Source organism: Engraulis encrasicolus, chromosome 7, assembly GCF_034702125.1.
Source record: "Engraulis encrasicolus isolate BLACKSEA-1 chromosome 7, IST_EnEncr_1.0, whole genome shotgun sequence".
Classification (NCBI taxonomy): domain Eukaryota; kingdom Metazoa; phylum Chordata; class Actinopteri; order Clupeiformes; family Engraulidae; genus Engraulis; species Engraulis encrasicolus.
Window position 1 is genome coordinate 38,880,743 of NC_085863.1, and position 23,139 is coordinate 38,903,881.

General features: G+C 41.1%; 2 protein-coding genes and 1 long non-coding RNA gene across 5 annotated transcripts; all 3 read left to right on the plus strand.

Annotated features, from left to right (window-relative positions):
• The first annotated feature begins 328 nt into the window (after positions 1-328).
• Positions 329-9,583, plus strand: LOC134452852 (upstream stimulatory factor 1-like). Of its 3 annotated transcripts, none has more exons than XM_063203489.1 (11): positions 329-408; positions 1,282-1,426; positions 1,565-1,614; positions 1,848-1,957; positions 2,619-2,747; positions 3,898-4,045; positions 4,332-4,389; positions 5,887-5,945; positions 6,042-6,136; positions 7,352-7,483; positions 7,943-9,583. In XM_063203489.1, the coding sequence occupies exons 2-11, from the start codon at positions 1,419-1,421 to the stop codon at positions 8,027-8,029; spliced, it is 876 nt and encodes a 291-aa protein (XP_063059559.1). In that variant the 5' UTR covers positions 329-408; positions 1,282-1,418; the 3' UTR covers positions 8,030-9,583. The 3 variants fall into 3 exon arrangements, with proteins under 3 accessions (XP_063059559.1, XP_063059560.1, XP_063059561.1); XM_063203490.1 differs by having other exon boundaries at positions 7,355-7,483; XM_063203491.1 differs by lacking the exon at positions 1,282-1,426 and having other exon boundaries at positions 341-408.
• Positions 9,584-9,901: 318 nt separating this feature from the next.
• On the plus strand, positions 9,902-19,126 carry LOC134451832 (junctional adhesion molecule A-like). The gene is made up of 7 exons (XM_063202230.1): positions 9,902-10,102; positions 13,928-13,984; positions 14,163-14,276; positions 14,579-14,719; positions 14,807-15,009; positions 17,330-17,432; positions 18,984-19,126. Exons 1-7 carry the CDS (start codon positions 10,027-10,029, stop codon positions 19,124-19,126), a joined length of 837 nt encoding a protein of 278 aa, XP_063058300.1. The 5' UTR covers positions 9,902-10,026.
• Positions 19,127-19,370: 244 nt separating this feature from the next.
• Positions 19,371-22,044, plus strand: LOC134452854 (uncharacterized). Its single transcript, XR_010035526.1, has 2 exons — positions 19,371-19,430; positions 20,048-22,044. It is a non-coding gene; the product is annotated as an uncharacterized LOC134452854 (long non-coding RNA).
• Positions 22,045-23,139: the final 1,095 nt, after the last annotated feature.

The following is a 23,139-nucleotide window of genomic DNA, read 5'->3' on the forward strand; positions in this document are numbered from 1 at the left end:
CCCCCTCTCAGGAAAGAAGACACAGCAGTTGAAGCTTGAATGAAAAAGGGACGGGCCCTATCTGGCCCCAATACAATTTTAATGTTATGGAGTTTCATATGAAATACAACACGATTGAAGCAACCTTGGAAATTACATTTGCAATACAATGAAGAAATATTTTCAGGGGACCTAGTGAAGGTGGGGTCTGTTGTCGCCCTTCGAATGAAAAAGGCACGCACGCGTATGGAGAGCAGCTGGTGTGCTGCAGCCAGCAAGCAGGTGAGCGCTAATGTCAAGATTCTTCCAGCAGATGGCAGCCGTTCGCCGCATTGAACAGAGCCGTATACAAAATTTGGTTGAGCAGAGTTTCAAGAAGAAGACATTACTGCTCATGCGCAGAAGGAGCAAGGAATGAACATTTTGAAAGTAAGTATGCAATTTCATTACATATCTATGCCAAATGAGACATAGTGCTTCTACATCAAAATTTCAGCTATCATATTTATAACATATATGTTCTCGTTTTTCTCTTATAGAATTTCCAGTAGCAACCTTAGATAGCATAGAACGCTAATCTAACCAACTAGCCACTGGGCTATGGCTACATTGATGCCATTTGTCTGCTTTATTATGTGCTATCAATGCAGTGCTTTGTCACAGTGATGGAATTATTGCATTATGCGCGAAATGCGAATTGGCAACTGTGCTTCCAATAGTATATTTTAATCATCTGGTTAGCTTCCGACCATAACTGCAAGTTTAACCCTCATAGTGAGGGGTGGTACATTGTAATCAAAACAACAGCGGTGGCTAACCCTGCTTTTTCAAAAGCTAGCAAGAAAGCTAACACGAACAACAATTCAAAATTGACGCAATATTGGGACAACAACAAAGTAAAACACTCAACGCTTCATAACGACCGGTAGACAGCAGAGATATTAACACATCTGTCACCCCAGTTGAACTGTCTAGTTTTGACACAAAGACGGATCCATATGATATTTTATTCCCTCAGCAATTTTGTGTGATAGCTTAATGATATTCCACGACGTACTGTGGTCGTATGGAGAAACTGTTTTCGCAACGAATCAAGACAGTAGACCTGCAAAGTAACTACCCAAGATTTGTGGGAATTATGAGCTATAAGCTGATCTTTCTCAATCTTGAGGCCACGACTGCCCCTTGGCATTAGAAATGCTGAAGCAAGAGGTGCGCTCTTTGAGAATTCTTGAACGACAGCTAGCCAAACATTTGTTCAACCATTTGTTTGTCCTGGGCTCTGTCTGTTTTTGTTTTTAGGTATACGGGCAGATCGATTGGTCTGGACTAAGGAGTGGCATGTAGAATTTATTATAAACATTGCTCAGCCAGAACAGTACAAGTCAGGGCTAGATCCGTTCCTCGGACCTCCTGTTTGGGGTTAACCCCTGCTGGAAATGAAAGGGTGAGACATGCTACTTCCTTCATGGCTGACATGTCCACGGCTTTACATTCTAAACACACGTTTGGCCACTGAATTAGTTCATTCTCTCACCTGTGCAAGTGTTCATTTGAGTTGGTGTGTTTTTTCCTTTTTGAACAGACAGCAAAAGAGTCCAGACACAGAAGGGGATGTTTCAGTGATGGAGGAAGGTTGGAAATATTTGTTATATACTTGCACTTGGATAATGTTATACGCACTTTCTGTTCACACATGCACGCTTGTGCTCCAGAAAATACGCTTACACACACACACACACACACACACACACACACACACACACACACACACACACACACACACACACACACACACACACACACACACACTGTCTTAATGCATGTCTGCAACTGCCTGTATGATTGTCCTGTCCTTCTGCTTTAAGGGGCTGTTGCGACCGCAGATGATCCATCTGCCATCACCATTCAATCAGCAGCATTCTCCACGGATCAACCTATTAAGTACCTCTTCAAGACGGAGGGAGCAGGGGGGCAGGTGAGGCTGTATAGTAGAGAAGAGTAGAGTAGAGTTAAGTACAGTATCACTTAATACCAAGTGAAATAAAGGTGTCCAGTAGTATGCATACATAAATACAGTATACACAAGACATTATACATCATTGCATATATATTATCCATAAAGCACATGCTAACATACATTCAGCCAAAGGCAGAACACACACACACACACACACACACACACACACACACACACACACACACACACACACACACACACACACACACACACACACACACACACACACACACAGCTGTTGGAGAGGAGAAGTGTAAGAGTGATTCATGACATGTGCTATAGCTGAGCTATACCACTCCGCTGAAGAGATGAGTCTTGTTTTGGTTTCAAACAAGCACTTGCATGGTTGAGGAGCAAACACAGCCGAAAGAGGGTACAAAAACACAGTTGCACAATAATCGACTGAATCAGGCTTCCATGGTCAAAGTGAAAATGAGTTATTGTGATTTTAGTTACATATATATCAAAATATGAAATTAAATAAGATTGATCTGCAAAAAATATAGTAATATAAAGTATCAAAACTGTAATGTGATGGGCTAAATCGAAATATTACTAAATGTCTGTATGTTTTGTTAGACTTGACTGCAGTGCTTTGTGCGCGTGTCTGGTGTTGCAGGTGACGTATCGGGTGATCCATGTGGCCGATGGCACAGGAGTGGACGCTCAGGCCGATGCCACAGGAGCCGTCAGCGTGGTCACGGGCTTCCCCACGGTCACGCAAGCCGTCACACCAGCCGTTACACAGGTACTAGGGTCACTACTGCACATCTGGTTACATCTGGGCTGCACTGGGGTATTGCAAGAACCAAGCTTAGTAGTAAACCAGGTTCAGTTAATCTTGATGTAGTGGTAAAACACAATAGAAGAGCCTGTAAAACTCATTTTCATTACTGCCTGCAGACTGTCAATTAGCAGGTGTACCAGGTTTGGAATGCCTAATGTGACTGATGAATACATTTTGGAGTTGTTCTCCTGTCGCTGTCTAAAGAAAGCCAAGCAAATCATCAGAGACCCCTACCATACTGGACATAAACTGTTTGAGCTGCTGCCATCAGGCAGGCGTTACAGGGCTCTGGGTACAAAAAACAAACAGGCTAAAAGATATTTTTTATCCAAAAGCAATCTACACACTTAATTTTGCACAGCTGACTTTTTAAAATCTGAATTATTTTTATACAGTATATATATAGGTTTCTTTGTTGATTTTTAAGCACCGTGAGCATCTGCACTTTACCAATTTCGTTGTACCTGTACAATGACAATAAAGATTCATTCATTCATTCATTCATTCATTCATTCATTCATTCATTCATTCATTCATACTGTCCTTACCAAAAAGAAATGTATGAATTTCAAACTGGTTAAATGGCTATACAAGCCTAATTACGATAATACTGGGTGACTTTTACAGTATAAGTTAAAAAAAAATCTGACCAAGAAAAAATGACATGCTCTATTGACAAATGTCTTAAAACAATATAGTATAATAGTATAAATAGTCTAAAAGTTCATGTTCAAGCTAGTTATTAGGTGTTTTTACTTAAATTAGGATTGACTAGATGCGTTTTACTTGTAACTAGAAAAATAAGCTTGCTAACATTTTCAGTTTTTGCTGTGCATTTTTGTTTTGTCAAGGCTATGCTGCATGGATGATACAGTTTAGGAAGGGTTTGACTGAGAGTTATGAATAAACTTTGTGATACTGTCACTGTATGTCCCAGATCACTTTCTACGTGACACCATAATGGCAGGTGGCTGACTATATGGTGGGGAAAGGCCTATATTAACTATGATCTTGACTACATTATACATGTATTTGTAGTAGGCCTATATACTACTATGTGATATATGAAAATATGCTTACTGTGACTCCATCCCATTTTTGTTTTGTCCAGGCTGTATTAGCGCAGGCTGAAGGTCTGGATGGGGAGGCCGCTGAAACGCATTACTACTATCCTGCCACCATCGCAAATACCCCCTCGGCCACTATGGTCACCAACGTCCAAGCCCCCGACTCATTACTCACTCAGAACACACCCACAGGTGAGCTCTAGCTTTGCTTTACCATCTGGGAAGAAGTATGAATGTGGAGTGGTGTGGCGCAGAGCCCTCATACACCTGAACATGCACGGGTTACATTGTCCATCGGGACTCTGGTTTGAATTTCCCAAGCCTTCCCTATCTCTCTCTCTCCTAATACTGTCTCTCTTTGCTACTCTGTCTTAATAAAGAAAAGATAAGAAATGTATAAATGCAAGTTTGAATGTGATTTTTGCTTTCACTCTTGTGCAACCCTGATTTTGCCTGTTGTTTTTCCTCTGTAATCCAGGTCAGCTCTATGTGATGATGTCGCCACAAGATGTTTTGAGTACGACCACCACGCAAAGGTGAGGTCCCTCGGGGAGCCTTTGCTGTACTATGCTGTAGTTGATTTAAAAACGTCAAAGGTGGGAGCACGAGGGCTCAGTGGACTAAAGGGTGGTTTATGCCTCCAGTCCAGCGTCCCTGCGTCGTGATGCAGTGAGCCGCGCAGTTAACGGAGTGAAGCCCCCCCCATCACGCAGGTACTCTGGGGCACCTCCCCAAAATTGTGTCTCGACGCAGGGAGCGACGGCGTGGAGGGGCGAAAATAGGTCTCTGATTGGTCCTCTCGACCAGCCTGCTCTGTCCTCGAGTCGAGAACAAGCGCTACTTCCTTGTTCTAACCTTCGTCGGTCTACGGACTGTGAGCTCTTCATTAAATAAGTTGCCCGTGCTTTGTTGTTTGATTTATTTACACGAACCAAAGACAACACATGCGCTTGCAAGTTACGACGCTGAAGTTATTTCGACAGTTGAACAGTGGTTCCGAGGTCGAGGAAACATTCCGCTTCGTCCTCGACAAATGAGCCACTTCTTTGTTCCAAACTACCACTGTGGCTGCCAGTGCGATCAAACATGCACGTGATATAAAGATTTAATGTTTCATTTCATTGTCGTCGAGTCTGTGATGCTAAAAAACAACCGACACGTCTAGTTTACTCTTTGTATTGAAGGCAGTTTGAGCGGAATGACATCGCGCAGACCGTGCTTCAAAACCGGGCATAAACCAAAATTAACTGCATCATGGCTGCGACAAGCTCACTCTGTGGCACAAGTAGGAAGCATAACCCGCCCTTAAGGGGTCGTACTGGTACCCTGGTTCGGGCCGTGCTAGAGGTCATTTCCTAGATCCTTTCCCAACTTTCTGCCACTGTTTTCCTGTCACCATCTTCACTGTCCTGTCTTCAATAAAGGCAATCAGGCTGTGGGAACACAAAGAGGAGACCTAATAAATTAAGCGTTTTTGATTTTGCCGGGCATACACTGTGCAACTTTTGGTCCGATTTTGCCACCATTTGTCAGTTTTAAGACTTTTTGGAAATCGGGCCCATTTTTGGCTCAAATTACACTCCCATCGCAAGAAAATCAAAGCTGTTTGAAATACTGGTCGCCCCTCATGAGTGAATTGCAGAATTGAAGCAGGCCATTTCACAATAGCCATTCACAAATTGCTGGGGCAGTGCGATTCTCAGTGCGCATTCTCGCTTCCACCTCAGGTGTGCATATCCCTACCACGTTTTTGTCATCTGCAGTTACAGAACAGAAGTCTCTCTAGTCATACAGCGTGAGCACTCTAGTCGCATCCGACCCTTGGGTTGTATAGTGTGAGGACTTGACTCGTGAGATGTGAACTTTTAAACCTTGTGGATTCACTCCTACAGTTTGAGCAGGAGCTGAATACCAGCTACTGTAAATATTGCATATGCCATAGTGTATGCCCAGCATAACTAAATTTAAAATGCCATTTATACAGGCTTCAGTCTGGAAGTGTATATTCCTCACCTAATTTTTTTCGCCTACAGTAAAGCTGAGACTCCACGCACTTCAAGAGATGACAAGAGACGAGCACAGCATAACGAAGGTCAGACCGCACATCAATGCATTTCCTTTTGCTAATCAGCCTTTGGCCACTGAATGCCACCAGCAGGTTATAACCTTTGTCACTTTGGCTTTCCAGTGGAAAGAAGACGCAGAGATAAAATCAATAACTGGATTGTCCAGCTGTCCAAAACCATCCCCGACTGTTCGGTGGACTCCACTAAGAATGGCCAGGTAAAGACTGTACATTGTTGTTAAGGAAAACAAAAAAAATCACCCCGTACTGGTCGACTTAATTTTGCTGCTTTTTTTATTAAGTGAACAATGCGTTTCGCTTGTGCTTCGTCAGGTTCAATTTGTGAAAGTGAACCTGATGAAGCAAAAGTGAAACGCATTGTTCACTAAATTAAGAAAGCAACAAAAATTAAGCCTGCCAGTTTGCGGTGATTCTTCTTGTTTTCCTTGGATTACTGCCCTTCACCAGCTCCTGGAAACTGGCTGTGCATAGGAGTTTAAGGTCTTTGAATACTGTACATTGTTGTGTTTGTGTAGTCTATGATCAGAATCTGCCACATTCAGGCTGTCTAAATGATATAGCCAGTGTGGTGGGTCAATAAAGCACCTTATATTATAGAATCTTAAGTTTTGAGTGTAAGCTTACTTTTGTCTTTAAAGCAATGAAGTCCTCATGCACAGTCCGTTTCCAGATGTTAGTGAAGTCATAAGTATTTTTTTAGATAAGAGAGAAATGATTTAAGAAATGATTCAATCAGTGGGATTGAAGTTTCTGCATGGTTTATTTACTTTTGTTTGTCAAGTTGTTTGTAATGTTCTGGCAAGAATAGTACTGTATGTATGCTTCACACTTCACCTTTGTGATGTGTGCACAATATGCACTGTGTGCACCTCACTGGCAAAAAGGCTGTCATTTCAAAAGCTGCTGGTTGAAGTTAATGAAGGCCACACCCTTTTGTGAAGCTTGAATCAGCACTGACACCGCACTGCTTGCAAAGCCTGTTCAAACTCCTGTGTGAAAGGCTTACCAATGTGGTTAACTTATGGTTATGTGTCATTGGGTTGTTCCCACACTGCATGCATGGTCTTGTCCAGCGTCACATAGTGAATTGGCCATTCTGTGCAAAACCTGCAACTTCTGTACATCTAGTGTGGTTCGCTTATGGTTTTGTGCTAGTGGGTCGCAAGGTCTTGTCCTGCACACGGCGCAAGTGGCCACATTTAGGTTTCAGATTAACCCGTGCATGGTTCTTTTGGTCTCCATTATGGTCATGTGCAGGGCCACTGATTGGGACAAAGTCATCTGAAAGGGCCCCCATCCAATACAATGCAATGAAAACCCAACACCCCCCACCCCCACCCCGTCAGCTTCCCTTGTTTTGCATCATTGAGGGTATTTACATGCTGCATGTATGGTCTTTCCCACCTTGCAAGCAGAGCAAAGGGGGTATTCTGTCCAAAGCCTGCGACTACATCCAGGAGCTGAGGCAGAGCAACGCCCGGCTGGGGGAGGAGATGGACTCACTGGAGCGCCTGAGGATGGACAACCAGCTACTTAGACAAGAGGTGAGGGATGTCCTTTTCAAATTGAATTTGGGCTTTTCTTGCCTTGCCAGGACGGTTTGAGAGGGAATGGAGAAGCAGTGGGAGAAAGAGAGGGGGGAAGGTTGGGAAACAATCTTGGTCCGGAATCGAACCCCGGTCTCCTGCGCAACAGTCAGTGCCCTTGCTGTTTGAGCCACAGTTGGTATGTCCATTTTTAGTCACATGCCACGACTTTATAAGTTGCTATATTGGTCAGTCGGTCAGAAAGATCTTTGCCTTTTGGAGGTTTTGTACACAACGTAGGTCTCTGGACCTTGTTTTTCTTTTCTTTTCTTTTTTTCAATGTTTCATTTGTGTCAGACTAATTAAATGTCAAAAAACGAATGGATTTCCAATACTGATTTGAAGATGAGCATATGACCAATAAATGTATATGTGTGTGCACTGACATGTTCTGCTCTGCCCTCCCTTGTCTCTCAGGTGGAGGAGTGGAAATCCAAGAATCAGATCCTCCGAGGTCAGCTTCGTCAGCATGGCATCGTAGCAGCGAGTGTGGAACCCCAGTGAGGACACAAGATGTGCCGTCTCTCTCTCTTTTGTTTTTCTTTTAATGTCATTCTTTTCTCTATTTTTTTTTAAATTCCGCATAGACCCTCTTACAACTGGTGTTAACGTCTGCATCGATGAACAAGAACAACAGCAACAGAAAAAATCATTAATTTTCAACTGACCGTACAGTATGTCAATCAGAAGAAGTCAATGATGAAAGGACTAATCGAGGTTAAGGCATCAAAGGAAAATGTGGGAATTGCGGGAAGGGGTGGTGGTGGTGGTGGTGCATAGTGTCATGTCTAGCTTTTTTTTTCTTTATCATTGTCATGTTTGGACATTGCTTCTTCCTATTTAGTTTTAGATGTTAAAGTGGTCACTGAACATCATTGGTGAGGAAGAACAGCTCTGACCAGAAATGGACATGGCACACTTTGCAAACGGAGTCATTTCTTCAAGAGAAATGATGCAGTTGCAAGAGGAATGTTGTCATTTGTTTGAAACCGTGTCCTCCTCCTTTGCAAATTACAGCATGATGAAGACGTATGCAGGCATAATGAAACTCAAGTTGTGCAGAGACTGATAGGAATGCAATTAACACCGCTGAGACAGAAAACTCCAAACATACACCAGCCATTTACCTGATGGACATTGCAATGACAAGAAGAAAACAAAATCTTCACAACTTCCTTCTCCCCTATCAACACCATCTGCTTCCTATACCCGTGACAGTGGTAAGGTGGTCATTTGACAATCTAAGCATGGTCTGTTTTAACATTTTGACTGTGTTTTTCAGCACCAAGGGTGAAACAGGGTTTGACTTAGATTGGTATTCATGAATGATTTCGGCTGTACCATATTTGCATCCTCGTTTTTTTCCCCCTTCTGTCATATTTACAACCATGTGAAAGGCAAAATTCTGGTCTGGAAAAATCACCACACTGAAAAGATACAGGAAGTCTGAGCATTAGGCTTACAGTCGTGTTATATGATCTATCCTAAAAGCTGGGTGAGTTCCATTGGGATACCGCTTTTCAGTTGCCGAACCATGGATTGTAAGCTGAATGACAAACCCCTTTCTCAATACAATATTTGTGTGCAACTCTTAGACGAAGGTTGATATGGTCAGTTATGAGACTGGTCAGTGATGGAAAAAAGTTACATCAAACCTTTAATCAGTGTTAAACTGTCTATCACATGCTTCGATTCTGATTTGTTTTGTCATTTTGTACACAATGTTGCTTTTCCAGGTGACTTTCAATATTAATGTGTCTGTCAAGTCAATCGATTAATTATTTACAGCAAAAAAATAACACGTGTCTTTGTCTAAGCTGTCAATAAATCCTCATTCTTTAGACAGTAGAGTAATTTCAAAATAGCCACAGAGAGAAAAGAAAGAAATTGGCTTCAGTCTTCTGTCTGTAGCAGTTAAGCATGTCTGTTCTAGTTTATTTACATTGCATCCATGTACATAACATTACAATGTTTTGCTTTGTTTTTTTCCCCCTGTTTAATTTGGTAGCTATTTGTAAATGCATACGCTTGTAATTTGTATTAAAAAAAAACGAAACACACAAGAATGTTTTTTTTCTCCCACTTAAACATTCTACTTTAAAACAATATGCCCACAAAACAGTATGCCTCCCACGGAAACTTGACTTGGCTGTGTTTAATATGCATGTCTTATTTGTAGGCTACAGTATTTGACTTGAAGACATTATATGATTTAAAAAAAAAAAAAAACGCCCTACAGGGATTTTGAGCGACTTTCGAGGTTTTTGTGTTAAATGACACCTCCCTTTTAGCAGCTCAACTGCAGAAGAGCTGGTTTAAAATTTCCTCTAGTACTGCGTCACGCGCCCCGCCCATTATCAGATTTCAGAGCCAGTGTGCAGCCTACCTGTGGTCAGGTGGAACCAGCTGTGGACGAACAATCGAATACTTTGGCTTTAAAGTTTTAACTTTTAATATTGTCTGGAAAAGACCTTTGGGAAATTCAAAGAAGCGGAGGGAAGATGCCAAAAAGTCGGTCTACGTGTTTCCATGGCGGGGTGATAGTTTTCATTTTCCTCGGAGTCTTACAAGGGGCAGGTAATAACTTTGGGCATTGCACACTCGTTTCTCGGCGCCATTCATATCAACAATGTGACACATTTAAGTTTCAATAGTTGAGGCTATATGATGAAATATTGACATATAGCCTATATAGCCTAGGGACTTGCTCAAGTTGGGTTCCTCATTATTTGGGATGAGTGGACAGTGAGTGGAGCCATTTTACCTAGTCCGCCTGTCCCGCTATCTTTACATTTCCAAGACGGCATTGTGTTTGGGTAGGCCCTATTACCTCTTTCGTTATCTTTCCTAACTTTTGATTACATATTATTAACGTGCGTTTCGATATGCATGCGCACCTGCCATTTCAAGTAGCCTAGAACTCTAGCACTTGGAGAACAAACGCAACGCACTTCAAGTAAAAACTGGGGGGAGACATCTGACAGGTTGACAAACTTCACTGATTATTCGCTCGTTTTGACGTGCAGAATGCTGGTGGTCCTATTTCTAGGTTATGAACGAAAGGACAGGGTATCATTAAAGCATAATGGGTGTAATTCAGGCCATATTGTAATTTTAACATCCTCTTCCTCTCACTGTCCCTAGCTAATATGTAACTAGTCAACGTCATTTTCCCTTCCCCCCGAAACTCGACAGAGGCCTGTGATGACTGACTACGTACAGAGGTTGCTTGTTTATTGTCCTAGTTTCAGCTGTTGTACATGCCTCAACTTTTCGTTTTAAGTGTATAGCCTACTAAGTCTTACCAGGTATACCTAATTAAAATTAAATGCAGTTTCTTACTGTCACCATTCTCTAGGCCTATGTCATATCTAAACTATAATACTTCTGTTTTTGTCAGCTGTTTTCCTCAGATCATGTAGGCCTACTCATTTACTCTTGTACAATAACATTTACTGTATACAATTATAGTAGGCTTTAGGGGCCATATTTCATTATTTTAATGACCAAAACTGTTTACATCAAGTGTAAATGTAGTCTACTTATATAGGCCTACTCCTGATTTATATAATGCATTCTATTAGGCCCAATAGCGTGTGAAAACAAGGGAACTTGACCGGGCACTATTGTCCAATTTCAAAACATCTGCTTTTTCTCCACAGGTTCCCCATGGCATTTACTGTAGGCCTATTTCTTAGCACATTATTGCGGTCCTCATGCCACTCATGCGTAACAGATTTTTTCGATATCATATTGGAAACGTTTTGGGTCTCAACATTTCATTCTTTTTGTACAAAAGGAATCGAAACAGAAGTTAGAAAGTTATTTAGCTAAGACTACTACTACTACCAATTTTAGTGTTTTTTGTGGGTTTTTGAAGGTTGTCTGTGTTTGTGTCTGCGATAGACATGGGAGTGTCCTGTAGCATGGATTAGTATCTACAAACCAATTCTCAGAGAGGTGCAAATCTCTTAATAAGGGCCAGCCATTGCGGCACTCACTCACACCCTGAAGCCAAGGCATTGGGCATCTATGTTTGTGATGAATGCATTGCATTCCCCTGGAAACCCCCCAGTCTGCTTGTAGAGGTGTGTCTGTGTTTGTTTTGTTGTTAACCTTTAACCTATGAAGGATCCCTCGGCCCATGTTTATTATCAGTTGTGTTCCATTTAGAATAAGTGTGTTCTGAAGAGAGAGGCTTTCACTTTAGCCCCTCACGTGTACTTGTGGAGGCGCGCCTGTGTTTGTGGTATTTTGGTCTTTTTTGTTAACCTTGAACCTACTGTGAAGGATCCATAAAGCCACTCACTGGCTGATCTTTTAACTGGGGTGCACTTAAAGGACAAGCTTTCACTTCAGCCCCCAAGTGTACTTGTAGAGGTGTGCCAGTGTGCCAGCTCTATTATCTGGATGTAATTCATATAGAGATTATCAAATTCTTATTTTCTCACATAATTTCCAATGCAACAAAAGAAATACTCTGTATGCATCTCAGAAGACTTCACATATGATCTGATCATTCTGTTTTCATTGAGAAAGACGAACAAAGAAACTCAATTGGTTTCATGCTCCAAGTTTACTTTTCCTCAATAGTTGTAGCATGCAGAGTTTGAGTCCACCACCCACACCCCTTTGGCGCTGTTCATTAAAATGAATGTCAATAAAGACTGTCAGGCCATTTTGTTGACCACCATATTGCCTTAATAGGATATCATGTGACAATGAGCAATCTGACAGATTGTAATTAGGCTGCGATCATCCAGCACAGGGGTGGGGAACCTAAACTTATGTCTCGAGGGCTGTTTACGGCATTGGAGGCTGTCTTATCCTGCCCTCGGCATAATATTAATGTTATGCCGTTTCACAAGAAATATGACAAGTTTTCTAAAGAAATGTAAAGTTACATTTGCAATACAGTTAAGTTATATTTTCAGAGGACCTAGTGAAGGTGGGGTCTGTTGTAAAGGTGGCCGCCGTCAACATAGGCCTAAAGTACAGGGGGAAGTTCTGATTAGTCTGGCTGATACCAGCTACAGGTACAGTCAATCTGGAAAGTATTCACAGTGCTTCACTTTTTCACATTTTATTATCTTACTGCCTTATTCCAAATTCTACAAATGAATCTCTGTTGTCAAAATCCTGCACAAATTATTCCACCATGACCATGTGAAAACCAAGTTGTCTTGACAGTTTTGAAAATGTATAAAAATAAAAAACAAAGAAATCATTTTTACAAAAGTATTCACAGCCTTTGCTTAATACTTTGTAGAACCACCTTTGGCAGCAACTACATTCATTTTTTCATTTCGAAATGAAAAGGGATTAAAAGGGAGGTCATCGGTGTGTGTTTCTACCTTTCAGTACATTGAAATTGTACATTTTGAGTCTGCACCTGGCTAAAATAGATGGGCATGAGTTTTGAATGAAATCCTATGGAGAGTATCATCATCTGCTTCTGCAGTTGCAGTGCATGTTGACATGCATGCTTCTTTAGATGTAATTCAGATTTCCAATGTTGACGGCATTCATACATCCCCAAACGATGTATACATTTTCAAAACTGTCAAGACAACTTGTTTTTCACATGGTCATAATGGAATAATGTGTGTAGGATTTTGACAACAGAGATTCATTTGTAGCATTTGGAATAAGGCTGTAAGATAATGAAATGTGAAAAAAGTGAAGCGCTGTGAATACTTTCCGGATTGACTGTATATCCCCAACCACGTTTTGCAAGAAACACTGACTACTAACGGTTTTCAGGGGACCTAGTCAAGGTGGGAGCTGTTTGCAAAAAGAGAACCCACCTACCCCATAGAAACTGTCTTTCTGTGAAAAAAGATCACCTAAAAAGATGAAATTCTAATGCGAGGGTGTCAAACGGCCCGGGGGCTGGATGCGGCCTGCCAGATGGTTCAATACGATCCCAGACTTGTAGAGGGGGTAAAAAAAATGTCAAAATAAGAAGTAAATATCTAGCCCATTGGGCCTACAAAATTTGCTGCAGTTGTCTGAGATTTCAAGTTTTTAATAACGTCATCCACTAGCAATGTGATTCCAATATGAAGCAGAAATTTGCAATGTTTTACAATTGCGTTACTGGTCCAGCCCACTTCAGATCAAATAGGCTGAATGTGGCCCCTGAACTGAGATAAGTTGTGCTAATGTGTGCAGGACACCAGCCAACCGGCCAAATGCTGGTGAAATCTCGGTTTGGCTGGTGGAAAAGAACAACGTACCAGCTGCTTTGACCCATTTGTGGATGTGTGTTTGGCTAACATCTACTAGCCATTTTGGCTGGTGATGAAAAAGTTAATTCAGAGCGATGAATGTGTGTGTTCGCTACAAAGCACTTGTGAATGTGCATCAATCCAAAATCTTGTTGTCTTCCTTTCCTAACAGACTCAGCGTTCACAGCCTCCACCAGTACTCCAGTCGTCGAAGTTCAAGAGAACCAAGGTAATGAAAATCATATGGTCACATAAACGTCAAGTGGTGACCTAATGCTCATTTAAATGGTCACGTTACCACACTCATTAGACATTCTGCCCTTTACAGATTTCTCTATTACATTAAATCGGGATGCTGAATATAAACATGTCTTCTGATCTTGTCTCCTGCCTCACCTCTTCTCAAGGGGCTGACCTCAAGTGCACTTACACATCGGACTTTGGCTCGAACCCCAGAGTGGAGTGGAGCGTTAGGAAATCCAGCCAGTCCTCCTTTGTCTATTTCGATGGTCAACCAACAGGTATGCTTGTCAAGACATCTCGCTGTATTTAAAGTTTTATTCGTGTTCTTTGTTGTGAAGGAGTGTGTTGCTCCACCCAGCTTGATTCCGGCCAGCCTCTGGTTCTAGCAAAGGGTATGCTGTGACTGCTGCACCAAAGAGCCAGACTCATTGGCATGGCAATGAGGGCATACCCACAGTCATTGTGTTGGTCACATCATCACAGACTTGTATACATTGTCCCTGCCCCTCCCACCCACATGTACACATGTCATGTTGTGAAATGTCTACAGTAATAACACAACATAACCTTTTTTTAACAGAGCCATACCAAGGCAGGGTGACGAAATATGCTGGCGGTCTTCGATTTGACAAGGTGACCAGGGAGGACTCGGGGGAGTATGCGTGTGCCGTGGCGGGAGCTGACCACACTGCAGAGGCCCAAATTCAGCTCGTCGTCTTGGGTATAATGTCCCTTAAAAATGCCAACGTCAATGGCTGCCCATTTATTTTTGAACATTAGTGTTTTTAAGATTGTGTGTTTTCCACAGTTCCTCCATCAGTACCACTCTGTATGATCCCTACGTCTGTGACGACCGGTCATCAAGCCATTCTCTCATGTATGGACCCCACTGCGTCACCGGCAGCCACTTACAAGTGGTACAAAAACGATGTTCCCCTTCCCGACGACCCTAGCAAATTTGAGAACTTCAAGAACATGACCTACAAGATTGACTCCAATTTAGGCACCCTGGTAAGCTCCACACTATCCTGGTAAGGATTTGAAGAATTGTCTTTCAATTGTGCACATATTCTCTCTCTCTCTCTCTCTCTCTCTCTCTCTCTCTCTCTCTCTCTCTCTCTCTCTCTCTCTCTCTCTCTCTCCCTCGGAAATCAATTCCAAACAATCGAATTCAAATTAATTCCATGCCAAGTTTCACTGCCATGACTTATCCAGGGATTAAAGTTTTCCGTCGCTATGACGGATTTCCGTCAACTGGATTTTCGTTTGGACGGATTTCCGTCTTTATAATTCATGTCAATTAATTTACAATTTTTACTTTCCAACTGAACTCAAATCGAGAGCACTCCTGGTCATGAGAAGGGAAGGAGAGGTGTGTTTGGTGTACGGATTTAGTTATACACGCGCCATCACCGGTGGTGTCATACAACAGATTCACTCAGTAGTTTTGAGCCATCCCCTTTTCTTCCGTGTTCCAAAAAAAAAAAAGTACACGAGCGGTCAGCAATTCGGTTGCGGCGCAGCGCGAGCGATTAAAAAAAACATTATTCATAGCTCTAATGTGACGGCTATCATTGGCAGCTAGCTAGGATATGCCATGCGTAATACCATGCCTTTCATCCTCAAAGTTTAGCGCGTTTGACTGGCTACGTGTAGAACTAGCTCTAGTTGTCTTTCTGACAACGGATAATGTACAGTCTCATTTGTAATCATAGCATATTAACTTTGTTGTTGCCGATATATATTTAAGAAATAAGTTAAAAATGGGTTGCATTTTACCGGGGTCACGGAGGATATCCCTGGCAGAGCCAATATTTTATGCCACGTCTTGCTCTGGGAAACAGTGTTCTGATGGGTGGACTCATGGTCAATAAATGCCGTTTCGGTGTTTCTTTCACTTTCAAGGCTTGTTGTAGGCTACTGTGTGATGCTATTTTTGCTAACTGGAGTAGTGTGCAGCAACAGTTGTGTGTGTGCTTGTTTTTGAGTGGCTAAACGTCTGTGCCCATCTTCTCGGACTATCCGCTTCGTTTCAGTTCAGTTATTTGCGCACTGCGCACTCAGGACTGATGGGTGGGTGGTTTGTCTTGATTCGAGTGGAAAGTTGCGCGACAAGCTTGGGAAAGTGTGTTACTTTTGTTAAACGATAGACGTATGTCTGTGACTGTGTCGTGTCCGCTTGTAGGAGAGAACACGAGTGCGTGTAGGAATCGGGGACGTTTTTTAAATCAATGGTAAGCGTGTGCCTGGCACCGCACATCGAGAAGCAAAAAAGTACCGGTAGCCATAGGTTTTCAAAACGGTAGAACACAAGAGGTTGACTACAGGACGAATAGTGAAAAACATACAAAATAACCAACAACTAGTTTTCTCCCTCTGATTGCTATGACCAGTGCATTATTTTTTTAAATGTCAGAAATACTGCAAGCAATGCGCACCAGTGCTTTCACCAGAACAGTGTTTGCCCATTCTGATGGGAAAGAAAAATATAGCCTACTACTAAAAAAAACCCATAATGGGATCACTGTGTCAACGCATTGCAATTCCAACTCAATAATTCTATGATATCAGCTAGACCATTTTGAAGCAACACTCATTGTGAATCCATTCTGCATAATGTTGTGAACAATTCATAAATAATGGGTAGATATAAGAGGAAATAACCAAAACATGAACCAAATTGCAGTTCAATGTTTGCAGTCTGATATAGTATCCATTATCCCTCCATTCTCTGCCATTTCTAGTCAATCTGGTGGCCTAGGCCTGCCCCTTTCCCTCTTTCCTTTTTCTTGTATTTAGAAATTGGCATCTGTAAACATAGCATTGTAGGCCTACATCTGATTGAGCACATCTGATCTAGTACCTACAGGTACATTCATACTGAGTGTGTATATAGGCCTACTGAGTGTATAATGAATATTCATTGTTGATGTGAAGTGTAAAGTTTTATGTTGGTTGAAGTTCTGATTTTGTGGCACTTTTTGGTTTTACTGGCGCCCTCAAGACATAGGCCTATTCTGCTCTAGGCGACTGCCCTGTCTGCCTATGCCTAGTGTTGGCTCTGGCACCGTTCCTTGCATAAAACCAGTGTATGTTTCGTTATGAGGGCAGAGCCTGGCTACATTGGTTTTCGTTGGGTTACGGAGTGATACTCGATCGGGTGCCTAACCGGTAAAAAAAGTTCAGTCAGATGACTTTTTTTTGCTTTAATCCCTGCTTATCACACACGGACATCACACCTTATTGTATGCATAAGCCCACATACTCGTGAGCGTCTTGCTATTTGTTTCTCTCTCCATAACTCTCCCTTCTTTTGTTCTCTTTCAATCAGGACTTTCCTGCTGTTTCCCATGCTGATTCTGGTGACTACTTCTGTGAGTCGAGTAATAAAGCGGGCCCTCCACAGCGCTGTGAAGCAGTCAAGATGATGGCATGTGAGTGACTAACAGTGGTGCTGTGTCAGAAGGATTGTGAAATGACTTGCTTAGTTACACTAGACAAACCCTAGTGGCAGAAAGATTAGGGCATCACACCATAGGGGAAAAATTCTACCCAGGTCATGAACTGTGTCCTCCAATCACAGAGCTCAATCTGTGTAGCGAGTTGTTTTCTGTTTGAGTCTTTGTAGCGAGTCATTTGGCAGTACTTGGCATGGCGATGACACGTCTGCACTGCCGTATGCAGTGAAGTAGTTTGAACCGGTTAACTTTCCTGACCATATTTTTTGTGTTACAGTCAGGCTAGTCCTGACCACCACAGGGTCTTTAATTTGGTTAAACTTGATCTTGGCACATTTCAGTACCTCACATGTTCATGTGAACATCCTGTATCTTGTGGTAGCCTCCGGTGGAGGTAGATCGGTGATGTGACTCATTCTTACACACTTTCGATTTACAAGTTCAATTATACATTCAATAGCGTTAATTTTTTTAAACAATGTTATCACATTTTAGCATTTATCAATAATGTTTCTGTGACAGTACAGTACTACCACATGGTTCCATTTCCACTCTTTTTGTTTAGAGAGTGCACATCATGGATGGATTTGATGTGAATAAGCTTACATTATGTTTGTCACTTTACCCATCCGGCGGATATAGGCTAAGAGCTTGAATTTGGAAAGCAGAGGTGTATTGACTCAATTGTTTTGTGCTAAGTGCATATACAGTATAGACATTGTTTTGAAACTCTGTCTATCGCTATGCATACATTTGCATGCTGGGCGCTGTCGATGTGGAAAGGGTGCTTACGTGTTTTCCAAAGCACTGAATGAACTAAGCTAATTTGCATCTCCCATCTGATGTAGAATGAGGGTCATGCCGCAATGGGCTAACCTTTACTGATGTCACATCCTGAGGCTGACTCGCGTCACACTTACTCTTGCTTGAAATTTCCTAAATAGCTAGCGTGACTGTTTTTTTTCTTTTTAACTGGCTTATTAGATTGTGTAAACTAGCTACAGATAAGTCCAGGAACACAGACCAAAGCAAGTGCAACTGTAGTGGTATAGGATTGTGTTGGTGAGTTAGGATTTGGGAAGCAAGGCACTATTGTTACATATTCTTGTGACCTTGTGTTGTGGACCTTGGGAAGCAACATTATTTCAAATTGTCCCTGTCTTCAACCCAGACCAACCTCAGTAGCCTATGAAAATGAATTGGTCCATCAGAAGAAAACAACACACATTATCAGTAAAAGAGAAAGAGGGGGAAGCTATGGGGAAACAGTGGGGAGGAAGGTTCTTAATAATGAGTCATTGACTTCTTAGTCAGTCCACAGTTCAGTTTCATTTAAGATAAGAAAAAATGTATTAGCTATAACTTGATCATACCCAATCTGTAAATCTTTTGGCTGTACTGACTAATAAACAGATTTTATGTGCAGAAGGCTGCCACAATCTTGATGATATCGAAGCACACCAATATATTGGCTGTTTATGTATATATGTTTGTATATTTCTCAGTTTGCCTTTGTTTCTCTTTCAGATGATGTAAATGTTGGTGGCATAGTTGCGGGGGTTATCTTTGCACTGATTGCTGTTGGTTTGCTGGCATTTGGAGTGTGGTTTGCGTACAGCAAAGGATATATACCAAGTATGGGTACAATGTTATCTTTGAATGTTTGTTAAAAAAATAATGTTTCTTTTGTTTTAATTCAACACATTCTAATATGCCGTCACCATTTATATCCCTCTCCCTCTTTTTGTCTTTCCCAGAAATGGCAGAAAGGTACGTTTTGGAAACATTGTATGGCAATTTATACAAAATGGAGCTCATAAATAAAGAATTGAGGCAATAAAAAAGACAAACCTTTTAACTGTGAAATTCCGACCTGTTGCTCAGCACTTATCAACTCTTGCTGTTTTCCTTCCCAGCAAGCCTAAGGTTGCCGTGTACAACCAGCCAGCACCAACCGACGATGATGACGAGGAGGTAAATGACGATGCATATTCTTATTCCTTCAGTGTTCTTCCAGCTGATGAATTAAGAAAAAAAGTATGCTAACAATTAAATTGTTTGACTTGTTAGTCCTAGTTAGATTTCTCTGGCCGGGTAGCTTTAATATAATTTTGATAATCAACAGTATCAGATTATTTGACGATATAGTAATCACACGTCCTTGTAAAGGTTGCTCTGGAAAGTAGTTGGGCTGTAACAGAACAAGAGTTCTAGCTAGTTCTAGTTGTAGCTAAATGGCCTTTGTAACTGGACATTTGCATGACACTATACTACTTACCCACTCGCCCGGTTAGAACAGTATACTTAGTTGCAGGCTTGCTGACAGGGATAGCACTCGTCTCAGGGCCCAGGCGGGTTCCAGTATTGTATGTACAGTATGCATTGAGAGGTGTTCCAGGTCCCTAGCTACGCCTGTCAGTGGGCCTGCTTGTACTTTCTACTAGATCTTAAGTGGCACAAGCATTAAAATCCACGAATAAAGTAAAGTGTACACTTCAGAAACAAAGTGATCAAGTAACAACACAAAGAACAAGGCACTGCTGTCTCTTTCGGTTTCACAATGTCCGTCTCTCTTATTCTCTGTTTCTTAGGGGGAGTTCAGACAGAAATCATCCTTTGTGGTGTAGTCTCATCTAGCACTGATGACCTGCATTGTCTCCTGGCCAGTGCATAGTGGACACTCTGGACAAAAGAGCTAAAGAGTTTGTAAAGATGTATGACGTATTGACTGTAATTTTAAAGTGTATATGTTCCTGCTTTTGTCTTTCAAATTAATTTGTTAAGACATTTTTTTACAGTGTATCGTGCAACTGGTTATTTACGTGCTTATATGATCGTTTTTATACCAACATTACCTAAAACAGATATGCATATAGCTGCATATTGGCACATCATGTAATAAACACATACTGTGTAGGCACACAATCACATCTCAGTAGCTGATCAGTCAGTAGCTGATTTATGTACAGATGGCATAGAGGGAAGATATTTTGCACTTTTGTCTTTTTTTCCATCAGGATGTTTGTGTGATTGGTCAAACACACAAACTTCCTACTAGCAGATTCTTCATATACAAAAATGTCACTTGATAGTTGATTGGTGGGTGTAAAAAAAGGAAAATTGCCATGACCCAATACCGTATGTGCACATTTTCATGTATATTGCAAATGATCAAAAACATTGGTGGATTAGTGTTTGCTTTCGTGTGTGGTGAAGTGAATGAAGGGACATGAAGGCTGTTAATGGCGACAGCCTTTCATTTTAAAGACTGTAAACTATTTGGTTGCCGTGTGCATCTCAAATGGCAGTGGACTGGACAGCCGAAGGTGTGTGTGAGTGTGCGTGTGTGTGTGTCAGTGTGGTAATCGGCATTCTGTGTGTTTCCTACCGGAATGCTGTGTGTGTGCCGTGGATGTGTCACCACTGCTGTGTGATTAACCATGATGTCATGGTGCTGTGGTTGGGCCTGCACTGTAGATGTTCATTGGACGATTAAACCTTAACCGCAATCCCATTGGTGGTGTGATGTGCAGCACACAAAGCCTAGTGATGCAAACAGACAAGTGCATGACTACATGTATACATGTCTGTGGATGCAGATCTCTGCTTTGAGACTTACATACGTTTGGTCTGTTTACTGTATTTTGTCTAGTTTTTCTCTTGTTTTTTGGAACATAACAAACATATGGCCCTAATAAAGCACTGGGGTCATTTTGGGTTGTACATTCCCTTTTTTATTCCCTCCTAATTCCCTTTCCTCAAGTGGCATTAACTCACACATTTAGCAGTGCCTGTATTGGTGCGGTGACATGGCAGTAAACAGCCATGTTGTCTTTTCAAATGACTGTGACCTGTATCCATAGCTAAGTCATGTAGTTGGTAACACTATATAATAATGGGTGCATAACAAGCATTATAAATACTTAATTAACTAATGATGAACAAAACATTAAAGGTTTATTATTCATTAAGTTTTATAATAAAATGTATAAAATATCTACAAATTGTATGTTCAAGATTTTACTAACCTTTTAAAGTTTTTTTTATTCATTTACTAAATGAATACATGTTTGATAATTATAAAATACCTGTATAACATTTCCCACTCATTTACAAAAATGCGTTAATGTTTTGTTCATCATTCGTTTATCTTTTACTAAGTCTGACCGCATTGAAAGGAAGGAACTGCAAAATGTAGGCTGTCATATTCTTCTGTCTGATTTGGATGTACAGATATTTTGCAGTGGTATTCTTAAATTATAAATTATTGAAGATGAATGTTTGTGGATAAGCAATATTCAAAGAAGAGTTTTAAGTATGTAATTTGTTTTCTATAAAAGTAAAATATGAAGGCCCTGAGCATTTCTGTTTTTGTGAGCATTTTATTGAGTAGCTAGACAGTGAATAGTTGTAAACATTTTAACACTGTGTGTGCCATCCTTTGAGTGTTGTCTGAAGAAAATTTCAATTTCAATCCACTATGAGGAATGACTCCTCCTTTGCTGATAACCGCTCGTACTATTCACTACTCGTTCAGTTTGTATTACCCTTGTGTCATCTTTTGTTAAATAAAAGTATGCTTGTCTTACCTAAATGTCTGATTTGGCATGACCTGCCAACTGTGTGTGTGTGTGTGTGTGTGTGTGTGTGTGTGTGTGTGTGTGTGTGTGTGTGTGTGTGTGTGTGTGTGAGAGAGTCAGTCAGGGTTGGAACACCCGTCAAATACGGGTAAATTTGTAAGCCCACAAGTCACTTCACGGGTGAGAACTTCCACCTCCACTCGAGCTATAAATAGACAACACTTTTTTGTCTGATGGTATTTGCCATTCTTCACCCTAAAATTGATTGGCATGCAGGAAATTGCACCTAAAAATACACATTTTACGCTTACAAATAAATAATAATAATAATTTTAATAATAATTCTAATAATAATAATGGCAATGATACTTATCACCACTATTGTTACTGTTACTATTATTATTATTATTATTATTATTATTATGAGATGACTGGTAAAAATGGCGAGTGACAGGTTTGAAAATCTACCTGTCACAGTATAGTGTGTGTGTGTGTGTTGTGTTGTATTGTATTGTATTGTATTATATTATTCGTGTCTATATCAGTATGTTAGTGTTTGAAAAACTGCACATGTGTGAGTGTGGTGTCTGTGTGTATGCTGTGAATGAATGTGTCAGAGAAAGAATTGTAAATTCATGTAGGCCTATGAGTAATTTAGGTGTGTGTGTGTGTGTGTGAGAGAGAGAGAACGATTATTGACGATGTCTTTTTTTTTTCTTTTTTTTTTTTTAAACTGCACATTGGAGACTGGTTAAGCACAATTTCAAACTTCTGTGCTAACCATGTTACATAGATTTTTGAGAATAAAGTAGGCCTACACTTGACTTGACTTGAAATGTTCGACGGCTACAGCAAGCAACCGCCAGGTGGCAAACTTACATCATTGTTTTTGCGTATCAGTGTTGTTTTGGTAGGCCTATTGGGCTACCTCGTATTTTCCCCCTTGTTTGGCGGCGTAGGTTGTTGGGTAGTTTATAATTTTAGTCTGTGTCGCATCATGGAAGTCTAAGATATTGCGTTACCGTAGAGGATGAACGATTCTTTCAGGTGCCTGGCTGACTTTCTTCTTTTGGTTCGGGTCTCTACGCGTCGGTGAACATGCT